Source organism: Pundamilia nyererei, unplaced genomic scaffold (genome assembly GCF_000239375.1).
Source record: "Pundamilia nyererei isolate P.nyererei 1_Seehausen unplaced genomic scaffold, PunNye1.0 scaffold00035, whole genome shotgun sequence".
In the NCBI taxonomy this organism is placed as follows: Eukaryota; Metazoa; Chordata; class Actinopteri; order Cichliformes; family Cichlidae; genus Pundamilia; species Pundamilia nyererei.
In genome coordinates, this window is record NW_005187436.1 from 3005564 (window position 1) to 3019019 (window position 13456).

Here is a 13456-nt window from a genome sequence, read left to right on the forward strand (position 1 = left end):
CCACTATTCATTCACTCTCGCATTCACACACTGGTGGAGGCAAGCTATGGTTGTAGCCACAGCTGCCCGGGGGCAGACTGACAGAAGCAAGGCTGCCATATTGCGCCATCGGCCCCTCTGGCCAACACCAGTAGGCGGTAGGGTAAAGTGTCTTGCCCAAGGACACAACGACCAGGACAGAGAGCCCCGGGATCAAACCGGCGACCTTCCGGTTACAGATACGCTTCCCAACCCCCTGAACCACAGTCGTCCCCATGTTACTTCTTCTTTTTCTCCTCCACTCATCCAGTTTCTGAGAGTTTTTTAAGGACACATTGCATACTATGCCAAAACACATCAAGTTTTCACCTAATAGCTCTTTTGTACTTTGTTGGTGCTAAATTGCTATTTTATGGTGTTATCTTTGGTATTTGGTAAGAAATGGGAACAAATTACAGGCTGCTAGCAACAAAGTGCCTAAAAATACAATTTAAAATAGGTTCTTTGCTAAGTTGTCTGTTATGTGTAGACACAAAACTGGTTCATCCCTTGTTTGATGCCTTTTTTTATGCTTGAGTGATTCACAGGTCAGTGTTAAGTGGCGTAACAAAGGAAAAAAACATTCCTCTGAAAATGGTCAGTTATAAGGATTTGATTAAAAAAAAGAGTAAACAAACAGCTAGTGTCTAACAAAAAATGGAAAGACCTTCAGAAAGCCTGGACAACTATTGCTCAAGACCACTTTTAAAAAACACAAGAAGCTCTGGCTCCCTGAAAGCAAAATGTGAACATGGGTTTTTGACATTGTGCCTGCAGTATCAAGTATAACAATATGGGAATGGCCATTAAAATTGTATTTATTCTAGTTTTCTGTGTTGCTTCAGATGTGATTCACTTCTATTATCCACCATGATTTTCTGGGGAAAAGGCTCAGACTTGTTTATATGCATGGCTGCTGTTTACCCTGGTGAATCTGCAGCTGTGCAGAGTGACCAAAGTCAGGAATTTCAAATTTGTGCATTTTCCAGACAGTACAAATTGTTCTTGAATCTCAATACAGAGGGAAACATTGACTCCGTCATTCTGCTGCCAATCAAACCTTGTAAAAGGTGACTTTGTCTAAGTGAGGGGAAAAAGAGAAGTTGGAGAAGCCACATTGACATCTTATTCTGCTGTTTTGTTTGACTAACAAAAAAGAAGGACAAATATGTTTATGACCAATCAAGTGATTTTCATTTAACTGCTGTTTCCTTACATGTCACACCCAAGTTTTGTATGTTCGTATTTCCCCAAATCAAACTGCAAACTTAGCAAAGCGAGGCAGGCTATCAGCGATGCTGCTGAGTGCACAGCTTGCATACCATGCAGCGCTGTGATGTCATCCATCCATAAAGTATGGAAATTGGTCATTCAAGGACAACAAAACAAAGCTGCCAACAGGGAGAGTAAATACATTACAGCACACTTTAGTCCCCCAGAGCTCAACTGGCAATGTTGAATCTCTAAATTTGGACCAGGCCCAAATGGGAACAACAGCACACACAGCTCTTTGGAATGGCGAGAAAGACGGACAGCTGCATCGTGGGAGCCCGGACGGCACCTCGCAGACCTCTGCTGCCTGCTGTATGACCCGAGTGGGAACTGAGTGGGAGCTGGTTCACTGTCCTCTGGCTGGCTGTGTGTGTGTGTGTGTGTGTGTGTGTTTGCGATTATGACAGAATTTTTCTGGGCAAGACATTCTAGGAAAAAACATCTATAAAGAAAACCACCTTTCCTCTCAGCTTACAGCGCTGCCATGCCAGTGCTCATTACTGCCTGACGGTGTGGCTGCAGGCATAGGTCATGCATTTATTTCTTTATTTTAAGTTTGTGTTTAATATGTTGTGATTTGCAAGCAGTCAAAGGCAGCGGTGACCTCTAAGGACAAATGTCTGTCATCAGTGCTCTTATTAATATATTTACCCAGAAGGCATTTATTTGTGACTAATGGTGCCAGATATATATGAGTGATCAGGTTAACGCTGGCGTGGGTGTGGCTGGACTAATTGTGTCTCAAGAGCTTCAAGCGTCACGAGGATGCATGTCCCACCAGTATTTTGACACCTGGCACGATTAATCGCGTGCATTTCATTATGCATATGAACTTTAAAAAAGACACGCAAGAGGGCACAGAGTGAGGATTTGACGTGCAGGGACGCAGGAGGGGCAGTTGCTGCTGGTATCTGTGTCTCCGTGAAGCCTGGAGAGCAGAGCAGCCTATTGGCAGTGGAAGAATTGATGAAGCAGGGAGGAGACTGCGTCTTCCATCTGGGTCTGACAGTGAAGGCTGGAATGTCCCCAGCCCGAACAGCCTGCCTCTCTCTGCTGTCATGTGGACAACAACCCCCACACTAGGTAGCCTGAGGAGAGCTGTCATGTGGGCCAGCGAGGTCTAGTTAGTCCTCCTTATGTACGGTTGTTTTAAAAGGCACCCACACACTCAGACCAAAACAAGTACTGTACATGCCTGCACTGTGCACACACTGTAAGCACATTTCCCACAAGAGGAGGCCGGGTAGGTGTCTGTTTTATGTTCTGTGTCCAGCGATTACTGTTGAAAACCTCTTCCTGCTTCTAAGTAGTTGATCATATCAGATAAGCATGAATGGAATTATTTCAGCACTCCGGCTCTTATCCTCTGCTGCTGTGTCTGATTGCAGTCTATTACTGAACCAAATTTAGCTTATGCAGCTTCAGTCAAATGTAGAACGATCAAGCTCTGAAATTGTTTGGATTGTGCGCAGATAAAACCAGAATGCAATGAGTTGAAAATCTCAAAAACTAGAAATAGAACATAGAAAACAGGCCAAGTGTTTAAACTGTACTGTTTTAAGACAAAATTTAGCTCGTTTTGAATTTGATGGCAGCGACACGCTTCCAAAAATCAGCCATGTTTACCACTGTTTAACATCCGGTCTGGCAACTGAGGGGACCAGTTGCACTGGACTTCTGGGAGAGGAATGCTGTATGATACAGGATTTTCAATACTCCTGGGTCATCTTTGTCATATTTTTGTTTCATGATGCGTCAGATGTGTTTTCAGTTGGTGAATGGTCTGGACTGCTGGCTGGCCAGTTCAGCGCTGGGATTCATGCTGCTGTAACAGATGCAGTAGGCATTTTTAAAGGCCTTCGCTGAAATTGATGTCATCTGGATTGGAGCGCGTATGTTCTAAAAGCTGTAAATACCTTTCAGCACTGATGGTGCCTTACATGTGCAAGCTGGCAGCTCCATAGACACTAATGCAACCTTATACAATCAAACCTGAGGGTTCGCTTTAGTCCAGAGGATCTTGTGTGTTTTCCAAAAAAAACAGAATTTCACATTTCGAAACCCGTCTGACCACAGAACAGTCTTCCACTTTGCCTCAGTCCATTTTAAATGAGTTTCAGCCCAGGCTTCTTGTTTGCGTGATAGAGCTTTAACCTCCATTTGTGGAGACAAGGATTTCTGGAAGTGTTCCTGAACCCATATAGTGATTTCCATGTCTGTTTTTAATGCAGTGGTAACTGAGAGTCCAAAGATCACAGGCGTCCAGTGATGATTCTTTTTAATATATCGTGTAGTGTGGATAATGAGATATTTGTAGTCTTTACAATTTCACATTGAGGAACATTATTCTAAAATTATTCCACAATTTGTCGACACCTCTTTTTTTCCCCCAGCTTGTGAAGCTCTGCTCATCTTTACTTCTGAGAAACTCTGGCTGTTTAAGATGCTCTTTTTATACTAAATCATGCTGCTGACCTGTTGCTAATTAACCTAATTATGTGCAAAAAGTTCCTCCAGCTGTTTCTTCTTAGTAGCACTTGGCTTTCCACCCTTGCATTGTCCCCGTTCCTGCTATTTTGAGACGTGTTGCTGCCATCAAATTTAAAAAGTTTTTAAAATAGTGCATTTTGTCAGTTTAAACATTTGATATGTTTTCTTTGTTCTATTATGAATGCAATATGGGTTTCTGAGATTCTTTTCCAGAGTGGTTGGTCCTATTTTAGTCGTTTTGGGCTGTTATTCATTTTGGTAATGTTAACACTATGCCACGTAAATGTAAGTGAAAGAATGGGAGAGCATTGAACAAAACTAGTAAGAGCAGTCTGACCAGAGTTTGTTCAGTGTTGCAGACACGTAAGCACATCTGTATTTCAGCGTGCAAGCTGGGATTGCACGTTCAGTCGTGATGTTGGAAGCAGTAATTGATAAAAGAGTCTCACCATAATGTCTATTTGGGCACTGTTTTTAGAACTTTCAGTTGTATTATATGATAAAAACACTTTGGGGCTCCAGACCAGTTTCAACCCAAGTTATAATAAAGAAATACTTTCCTTTCATTTTCTTCGTGGAAAAGATAAAAGTCTGTTTAGACTAGACTAAACACGCCAGTCTGCATTACATCATAAACAATCAAGTTTGACTGAGGCCCTTCTGTGTTTGAATGAGTCATGTTGAATGACAGTCACAGGTCATGGTCACTTCTCTGCCTGAAAAATAAATGACGGCGTGAATACACCTCCAGTATACTTTACCCCACACTGACAGGCATCTGGGATCATTAACGTGGTATTATTCTAGTGTGTCATTACGGTGCCGCTTGCTTTCGCTCTGACAGTGCGATGGCCTTGAGAGGAGTGGTAGCATGCTATTTTGTCTCCAGTGGTAAAGCTGGACCAAGCTAATGTTCTGATAATCTCATGTCTTCCAGCTGTTATCCCTCTGACCGACTCGGAGCACAAGCTGCTGGCACTCCATTTTGCCGTGGACCCCGGCAGAGATTGGGAGTGGGGGAGGGACGACAATGATAATGCCAAGCTAGCCAAGTAAGTCCTGTACAGTATATCACTCGGCGATCCTTATCGACAAGGCGCACGGCGTCACAAGGCGTGAGAGGGTAAAACCTGCAGGTCAGGAGAGTCCTGCCTGTTCACCTACAAGGTGCTATGTGGAGGATTTAATTCAGATTATTTACTTCAGGATCAAGTCGCTTTAAAAGAATGAGAGCACTGGAAGCAAATTGTGAGGTTCCCATAGGTAGAGCCTCACTGAAACAGCGAAAGCCTGAGCTGAAGAAAGAGTTTATGCAAGAAGTTTCTGTTTCACATTCCTGTCAGTCAGGGTGTCATTTTATCCTCCCAACAAGCTGTAGTGTGAACAAAGCAGAAAAGACTTTATATTGCCCTCAATACGTTGTGGGCGTTGTTTGCGCCGTGGTTCCACTTCTGCATTTGAACAATGAAACACGTTCGTGCAAGATGGCTCAAAGAGTTTGTCAGTATTTTCTACAAATGCTATAGCACACCCACATGTGCCACAAAATTTTGGTGAGCATATGTCACAAATGTCACACACGTGTTGTAACCGCTGCTTGTTGTTAATTCATGTGTTTTTTTCCCCCCTTCTCCAGTCTCATCTTGTCTCTGGAGGCCAAACTAAACCTGCTGCACAACTACATGAATGTAACATGGATCCGAATTCCATCTGAAACAAGGGTAACCTTTTTTTCTTCTTCACACAAGTGTGCCTTGTTTGTCATGGTTAATTTAGCGCTATGCAGGGACTCTTCCATTCCAGATGTTCTCGAAGCCCCAGAGTCCAATCAGTCGGCTTTATTTACTCTCAGAAAGCAATAATCTTAGACATTTATGTGTTTACTGGCTATAAAAAAATAGAAAACAGGCAATTATACTTGATTTCTTCTTCTTTTTTGTTTGGAATTCATTGGGAATACATGAAAAGGAAAGTTTACCTCAAAATTAAAAATGCATATTTGGTCTGTAGTGCTGTTTATCCTTCCATGATTTGCTTAATTTTTGGAAAATCATCTGTAGATAAGTCTTTCTTCTGTTTAATAGAATGGAAGTAGAAGGCGCTTGCTTCATGGTGCAAATGGTCATGGTAAAATAGAAGTGAAAAAATTCAGCAGCAGTGTTTCTTATCAGAAAACATGACCCAGATAGAGCAGGTCTAGTCTGGTAGAAGAAAAGGTAGTTACTACATGAAGGTGCTCACTATGAGCTACAAGGTCGGTCAAGCGACGCTGATATTTTTTTGCATGTTTTGAGCACCACAAGGCGAGTGCAGTCTAGGTGTCGCTCTGTTAGGCAAAAACTGGTCAACCCCACAATAATTCAGATGGATTCACTGAAAATATATAGGTAAAGTTTTGCGGCAAGCTTTCCCCTTAAATCTGCATGGTGCTAATCCACAGGTGAATTTTGAACAACTGTTCAGTCGTGTGTGTTTGTGTGTCTTTGTGCAGGCTCCCCTTGCTCAGCCAGAGTCTCCCACAGCCTCCGCAGGTGAGGATGTCCAGTCTCTGGCCGAGTCCATGGACTCTGACCGCGAGTCTGTCGGCAGCAACTCTAACGTCAACACTGGCAAGCCAAGCAAGGAGAAGGATAAAGACAAGCAGCGAAAAGACAAAGACAAGAGCCGGGCCGACTCTGTAGCCAACAAACTAGGTAGCTTCAGCAAAACCCTTGGAATCAAGCTGAAGAAGAACATGGGAGGTCTGGGTGGCCTTGTTCATGGCAAAATGAACAAATCTAACTCTGGCTCAGGTCGCAGTGGGGAGAACGGAGGGGAAAAGGCAAAGAAAAAGGAGTCTAAGTCAACCAAGGGAAGCAAGGAGGACTCGGGCCAGTCTGCAAGCTCCACTTCTTCTGAGAAGGCCACTAGTCCTTCCCCCACGGACAGAGACAGACCCTCCAGCTCCTCGCCCACTGAGAGACAGGACAGTGCAGGTAAAGGCTCAGGGGACAAGACCCTGGAAAACTGGAAATACAGCACCGATGTCAAGCTCAGCCTCAACATCCTACGGGCTGCCATGCAGGGGGAGCGTAAGTTCATTTTTGCAGGACTCCTGCTCACCAGCCATCGACACCAGTTCCACGAAGAGATGATCAGCTACTACTTGACAAACGCCCAGGAGCGCTTCAGCCAGGAGCAGGACCAGAAAAGGAAGTCCTCTGTCACCAATGACGTAGCTGTCAAGAAGCCTGAGCATGAGAGTGTCTTCCAGAGGGAGAGATCAGACAGCTCACCTCCAGAGAGCTGCTCTCCCATCCTGCCTCACCACACACACCCCTATAACAACTCCCAGCCCCCGCTGGGTCTCAAGATGCAGGGCAGGAACAGTCCCACTCCCGCGGCGCCTCTTGCCTCTGTCCCGGCCCCTCCTCTCACCCCACCTCCAGCCTTGCACCATGTCTCGCACCCGGCCCCAACCCCTGCGCCTTACTCCTCCCCCAGTATTGGTGCTAAGAGACCTGGGCCTGTTCCTGTGTCTGCCCACTACAGCCATACACCGCCCATCCAGAGGCACAGCGTGATCCACTTACAAGATGTCAACATGCAATCCTCCATCTTCCAAGCTGACCCCTACAAGCCTGTGGTGGGCACTCTAAAGACATGCGCCACCTACCCCCAGCAGAACCGCACACTTTCATCCCAGAGTTACAGCCCTGCTCGCCTGTCAGGGGTCCGCACTGTTAACACCATAGATTCGCTGTCCTACAATATGCCTGGCGAACACAAGTCCCACACCTACACCAATGGATTCGATGCGGGAGACATTCAGGACTGCCTTGAGTTTGCCGATGAGGACAACTCATCTCACACCTGGCTCAACCAAGATAAAACCAAAGGGCGGAGCTCTGGAAGCCCTTTGTACTGCTTTCAGCAGCGCCGCTGCAAGAGGGAGAACTGCTCCTTCTACGGTAGGCCAGAGACAGACAACTACTGCTCCTACTGCTACAGAGAGGAGGTGAAACGCAGGGAGAGGGAGAGCAAAATGCAGAGGCCTGTATAGCCATCACCGCTACTTCAGCTTGTCAAAAAGTCTGCAGGAGACCTGAGGGAACAACACCATCTGCACTCTGCATTTAGAATAACATGATGGCAAACATTATCCTGTTTTGTTGAAGAATGCTTGTGTATTCCCGTCGCCCTTCCCTTGTTAGTAAAGGTTATTACTTTATGATGGGGGAAGCAGAACTTGAAACAGTGAGCAGCTTTGGCCAGATATCGTAGTTTTGTTTGACTTCTGTCTCATTCAATTTAGTCTTTTACTTGTTTTAGAGTAAAAGTCATCTCTGTGATGTAACTTTCTGTATGTGGAAAGGAAATTTCTTTATTTTTCAAAGTGCAGAACATTTGCATCTCGTCAGGAAGGAACATTTTATCTCTTTTAATCAGTTTGAATGCAATACCTCTGCTCGGTTCTTCAAAATCTCTGTGGAAAAAAAAATTTGTAGTTGTTTTGCAATCAATATAAATCTAATGAGGGAATAATATTAGAATTTCAAGCAATAAATTGGTGATTCTTTTGCTACACCCTCTCTCAATTTTGTCTATGCACCAATAATATAGTTACTGTAGGTTAACTGTGTCTTGTACATTGTAAAAGATCGTCAGTGTGCTTTTGTAAACCAATTTGAACTACAGGAATTGAAATGTGTAAGCATTAGAGATTGTAATGTCGGATTAGGATGAAATGTAAAACTCTCATATGTGAAGTGTACCTTTGTTCTAGCCAAGTTGCAAAGGTTTGCCGTTTCGGAATTGGACTCAAACTATTGTGTAAGACATTGTTTCACATTTTTGCCCGTAGTCAACCTCCTAAAAGTCCACAAGCACTGCCAAACTGGCTTCTTAAAAGAAAAAAAAAAGTACAGTTCAGATTTTCAAAATGTTTCTTTTTTGTGCCAAACACTGAACAATGTGCATTGGATGATTTGTTTCTCAAATATGCAGTGCTTACGGTGTGTTTCTCTGAGTTGCTGTTGACTGCGCTACTTGGTAAATGTGTTAGATGAGAAGAACTGCGGGTAGTGAGAGCAGGTCGATGTGTGTTTGTCTGAAGTGTTTTTACATGTCCGTTGCCCCCGACACACACACACAACACAACACAATGTGCAATCATGCTACTAGCACTATGTGGCGACATGCAGTATAGATGTGTCACCGGTCCAGTGTGAGATTGTTCTTCTTCCATATCTAGAGGCCGTTAAAAAGAAGCACCTGCTGCTATGAGCACCACAAGCCTTTGTGATCATCAGTGCTTTAACCAATCAGAGGGGCTTTTCCAAAAAAAAAAACCAACAAAAAAAGAAACCCCAGGCCTCCAAGTGCTTTCTGCTCATTTGACATGACTACTGTAAAGACGCAGTGTTTGTGTTGCTGTTTGTTCTGGTGATGCTTGGATAATGTACCATGCTGTCCTTAACTTAGTGTGTCCTGGCCAAGGATGTCCACTGCTCTCTCAGTTTGCTTCTGTCTCTCTCCTGTACACACTGCAGTGTTGCTCCTCTTTGTTTCTATGTGACGACTAGTTCATGGACTCTCCACCATGTTTAGGACTGTAAGATATGATTTTGTATTTCTTTAAGAGTTTTACACTACTTTAAATTATTGATTTGCACATTAGGTACGAATGTAAATATGAGAAAAAGAATAGTTTATTGTTACAAATGTGGTGTGTCTGTGTTATTTTTGTTTAGCTCCAAAAAGTGATCGGGAGAAATCTGGACGGATAAATTACATTTTGAGACTTAAGAATATTTTTATTCACTGCTGCGTTCTCAGAGTTTGGAGTCATGTGTGAGAATCTGCTCTACATGCAGTTTCTGCTTGCTTTTTTTTTTTTTACCTTTTGGTCCTCTTTCTAGAGGCATAAAAGCAGGGGATGTTTGGTTTGGTTCCCTTTTTATCATTTAAACTGTTCCAGATTTATCCTGCCATAATCACTGCTTAGAATTACCAAACATCCCTAAACTGTAGATGAGCATATTAGGGCTACAGTCCTAAGAAAACCTATGATTCACTTTTAGCAGCAATAATTTCTGTGGGATTTTATCAGTCTGTCACATCACTGTAGAAGAATTCGTTTCCAAATCTTCATTTCAAGGTTGCTTCGAGGTTTGCATTTGTCAGGTTAAGTTTTTTTCTTCAGCCATCCTGTTGCAGATTTACTGCTGTACTTTGGGATCTTGCAAGTATTATGCTGGGGCATGCAACATCCTGTTGCACAATCCAGTTGTAGCCACGCTTTGGCTGTCAGACAGAAGGCCTTACATTAAACTCTTGAATACTTTGGTACATAGAGGAGTTTGTGGTCAACTTAGCGACTGCCCGAGTCCTGTGACTGCAAAAACGAGTTCAAACCATCATCCATCCTCCACTGTGCTTGATAGATGATGTGAGGTTTTTGTGCCAATACGCTGTCTTTGCCAAACATCTCTGCTTTGGTCTCCTCTCGAAAGCGTAACTTTCCAGAAGGTATTTTTAAAGCTCTTTAGCAACTACTCCATACAAGTCATACGTGTTCAGGCTTTTTCTGTTTATACTGTTTAACGTACTAATGAAGGCCTGTAGAGTCAGAGGTGTTTTTTGTTGTTTCTCCGAGCATTGCGCTCTCTAAATTTCTCGGGACATCCACTCCCAGGACGCCATGCAACTGTCTCGAATGTCTTCTACTTGTGAATACTCTTTCTCTGTGAAAAATGATGGACTTCAGCTAGTTTGCTCTTATAACCTTTCCCAGACCGATGGGCAGAAACGAATGCTTCTTTGAGATCGTTGTTCTTTCCTCCTCTCCATTGCGTTAACTCGCACCTAAATGCTCCCGACCAACAAACTGCCAAACCTTTAGCGCTTATAGAGGTGCTCACACTTACTGATGTTTGGTTAATCAAATACATTTGTTTAGCAGCACATGACTTACCCTCTGAATTCCTATGGAAGGAGCAAGGATGCACTTAGTCTTTCAAAAGCTTTTTTTCACATAAGAATTGCACTTGACCGACTGAAGATACGATATATCAGTTTTCCAAATAAAGGTGAGTTAAACAGTTTCTCAATTACAGATTAACTAATGAGAGAGGGAGATATAGGACACAAAGTATCCTACACTGAACAGTTCAGTTCACTTTTGTCAAAGCTGACCAGTGATATTATATGTGGGTTTTATTTAGATAATACTTTAAAGTAACTGCGCAGAATTTGTATCTGAAGATTTCACCTTGGCAAGTGGGGAGACTTGATTTCTACAAGAACAAGAGTAAAATATTATTATTAAATATATTGTAGCTCAAGATGAGAACCAAAGGAATTTCACCAGGTTTATCTTTAATAAGCTACTCATACTTTATAAATGTAGGGCACTGACCTATTAAATAAGTATGCTAGTTGCCTTATCGGCACTAAAATTCAAATTTGTCAACATCCACTTCACCAATAAAGTCGTTACCTGACATGAGAATGTGCCCTTTAACTTTATGAACTTTATGATGACAAATAAACACTGGCAAAAACATTTTAAAAGAATTCTCATAACATTTGAACTGAAATATCCTTACTGTTGGTTGATAATGTGGGTCAGACTCATCGGTCATAGCTGACATTTTCCACAACACAACTCAGCAGTCTCGCCTATTTTTAAACAAAGGCATCTTTTTTTTTCCCATAAACTGGTCGTGAATCATGAGTCAGCGTTTTTTGAATGAGTCAATCCAAACACAACGAGGGGAAAATTCCCACCGAAATCAGGGTTATGGAGTTGGGATTCTTGAGTGAACTCTAAAATAGGTCAGCATTTGAGGCTCGGAGCTGTAATCCCCCCTCGGAGACACGCCTGCACTGGCAAGAGGATTGACACCCAGCAACTGAAGAGGATGGCACAAAACAGCAAACAAATCTCCAAGCGCATTCTTGAGAAGTGCCCCCCGCCTTCAGTGATTAAATCCAATGAGGGCTTTCTGCACGTGAGCCATAAGTCATATATCAAGATTAGCAACATCAAACACCACACACACAAAATGACTCAAAGGATATTCAAAGAGATTTACTTGTCATCACAGCAATGTAGGGATGAAGTTAATTACGGCTCAATTTAATCTTTAAATGCACGGAGCAGGAGGTGCTTGTGAGAATAGTGAAGTAAGAAAGGTTTCATTCCAGTGCATTAACAAGCTGTTACCAATTAACAAGAGCTCATTTCACACAGAGAGCCAGTGTTTGAGTTCAGTTTCTTCCACTGCTGCCCACCGCTTGTGTCAGAAAAACCTCAAGCGACGTGTATGACCTTAGAGCTTTACTCTTAGTCTTTAAAATTAAACCATAATGCAACCGCGAGACAGCAGAGAAACAAATGCCTTGTTTTCCTATAATGAGGCAAAAACCGGGCTTTTAAAATGTGCAGTCTGTACAGTAGCAGCAGGCTGGAGTTGGTGGTGAGGGTGGGCAGCAGTCCTCTAATGTGTGGGATGAACTGCATACTTCTGAGTGTATAGTCTCGTGACTGAGTCGATGATGAAGTGGGATGGATTTACCTCTCCAGCTTTTGCTCTGTGGTTTTGGACTGTGGCTGCTAATAATGTGAAATGAATATGAATATGAAATGACTTTTTCAGGTCTTTAAGATGAATTACATCTCCACGTGATGCCCAGTGTTAGTCACACAATGACACACAGGGGCCTCTGTCATCACAGCAGTTATACCCCAAGCTCTTGAATTATGAACAAGTACTGAATAAGACAGAGGGCATTGTCTTCTTTCTTGGATAATATCTTCTCAGAATGTCCTTGGAGAGACCCCCCCTGTTGGTTTTCAAAAGTGACAAAGAGCTCTATCAGGCATTCAGCAGGATTTTGGCAGGCCTGCTTTTTCTCTCGAAACTGCAAAGCCTCCATGTTGTCAAATTCACTCAGCTCATTTCTAACTGCGATTCATGCTAAAAAAACACCCCGACGCATCTGTTTCTTTCCTCAGCATAATTAGAGCCCATTACAGACTTTAAAGGAACACAATAGTCCATAAATATTGATTTTTGTTGGGTAAGCAGTTGTCTCATTATGATGGTGAAATGAAAATGTGGGACAAATATGCATATCCATGGGCGTGCAATTTGAGTGTTTAAATCCTCTCTGCACACTTCTCTTCAAGTTTGGAAGCACCTCGCAGTATTTTCAGGTCTGTTTCAAAGAGGGGCTGCTGCCTTTGATGTCTCTGCTGCAGTGAGTTGTATGCCCCACACAGCACCACCCCCTCCCCAAAGCTAAGCCTTGTTCTCAGCCAGTGCCAGCCTCCAATATCTGAGCTCATCCCACCCGCTCTCCGCAAGAACTAGCGCCAGCCCTGCCATGCACTGCACTTGAGAGTGGGTGGCATCACATGGCCCTTCAGGCTGCCTTCTGGGGTTTGGCATGTAGGAAGACACACACACACACACACACATGGCTACTATGTGATTAGGCCCGCTGCTGCTGTTGCTGCTGACTGCATCTCTTCCTCTTTTTTTTCTGTGGAGTAATTTTATAGATTCTCAAAGTCAGTGATGCCCACACACCTCAGTGGAGCATAGACCCTTTTCCAGCCTGCAGTGCCTCCCACGCCGTAGACTTTGAGTGTTTCTAAGCGCCAATCAGCGCTGGGTAGCACCACCAA

General features: G+C 43.3%; 1 protein-coding gene across 4 annotated transcripts in view; it reads left to right on the forward strand.

Moving 5' to 3' along the window:
* The window catches only part of otud7a (OTU deubiquitinase 7A), a 42495-nt gene extending 33736 nt beyond the window's left edge, over positions 1–8759 (forward strand). For all 4 annotated transcript variants that reach the window (XM_005730000.1, XM_005730001.1, XM_005730003.1 and 1 more), the window contains 3 exons: positions 4718–4832; positions 5417–5501; positions 6272–8759. In XM_005730000.1, coding sequence (XP_005730057.1) covers positions 4718–4832; positions 5417–5501; positions 6272–7822 — 1751 coding nt within the window. In that variant the 3' untranslated portion in view covers positions 7823–8759. The remainder of the gene's footprint in view (positions 1–4717; positions 4833–5416; positions 5502–6271) is intronic.
* Positions 8760–13456: the final 4697 nt, after the last annotated feature.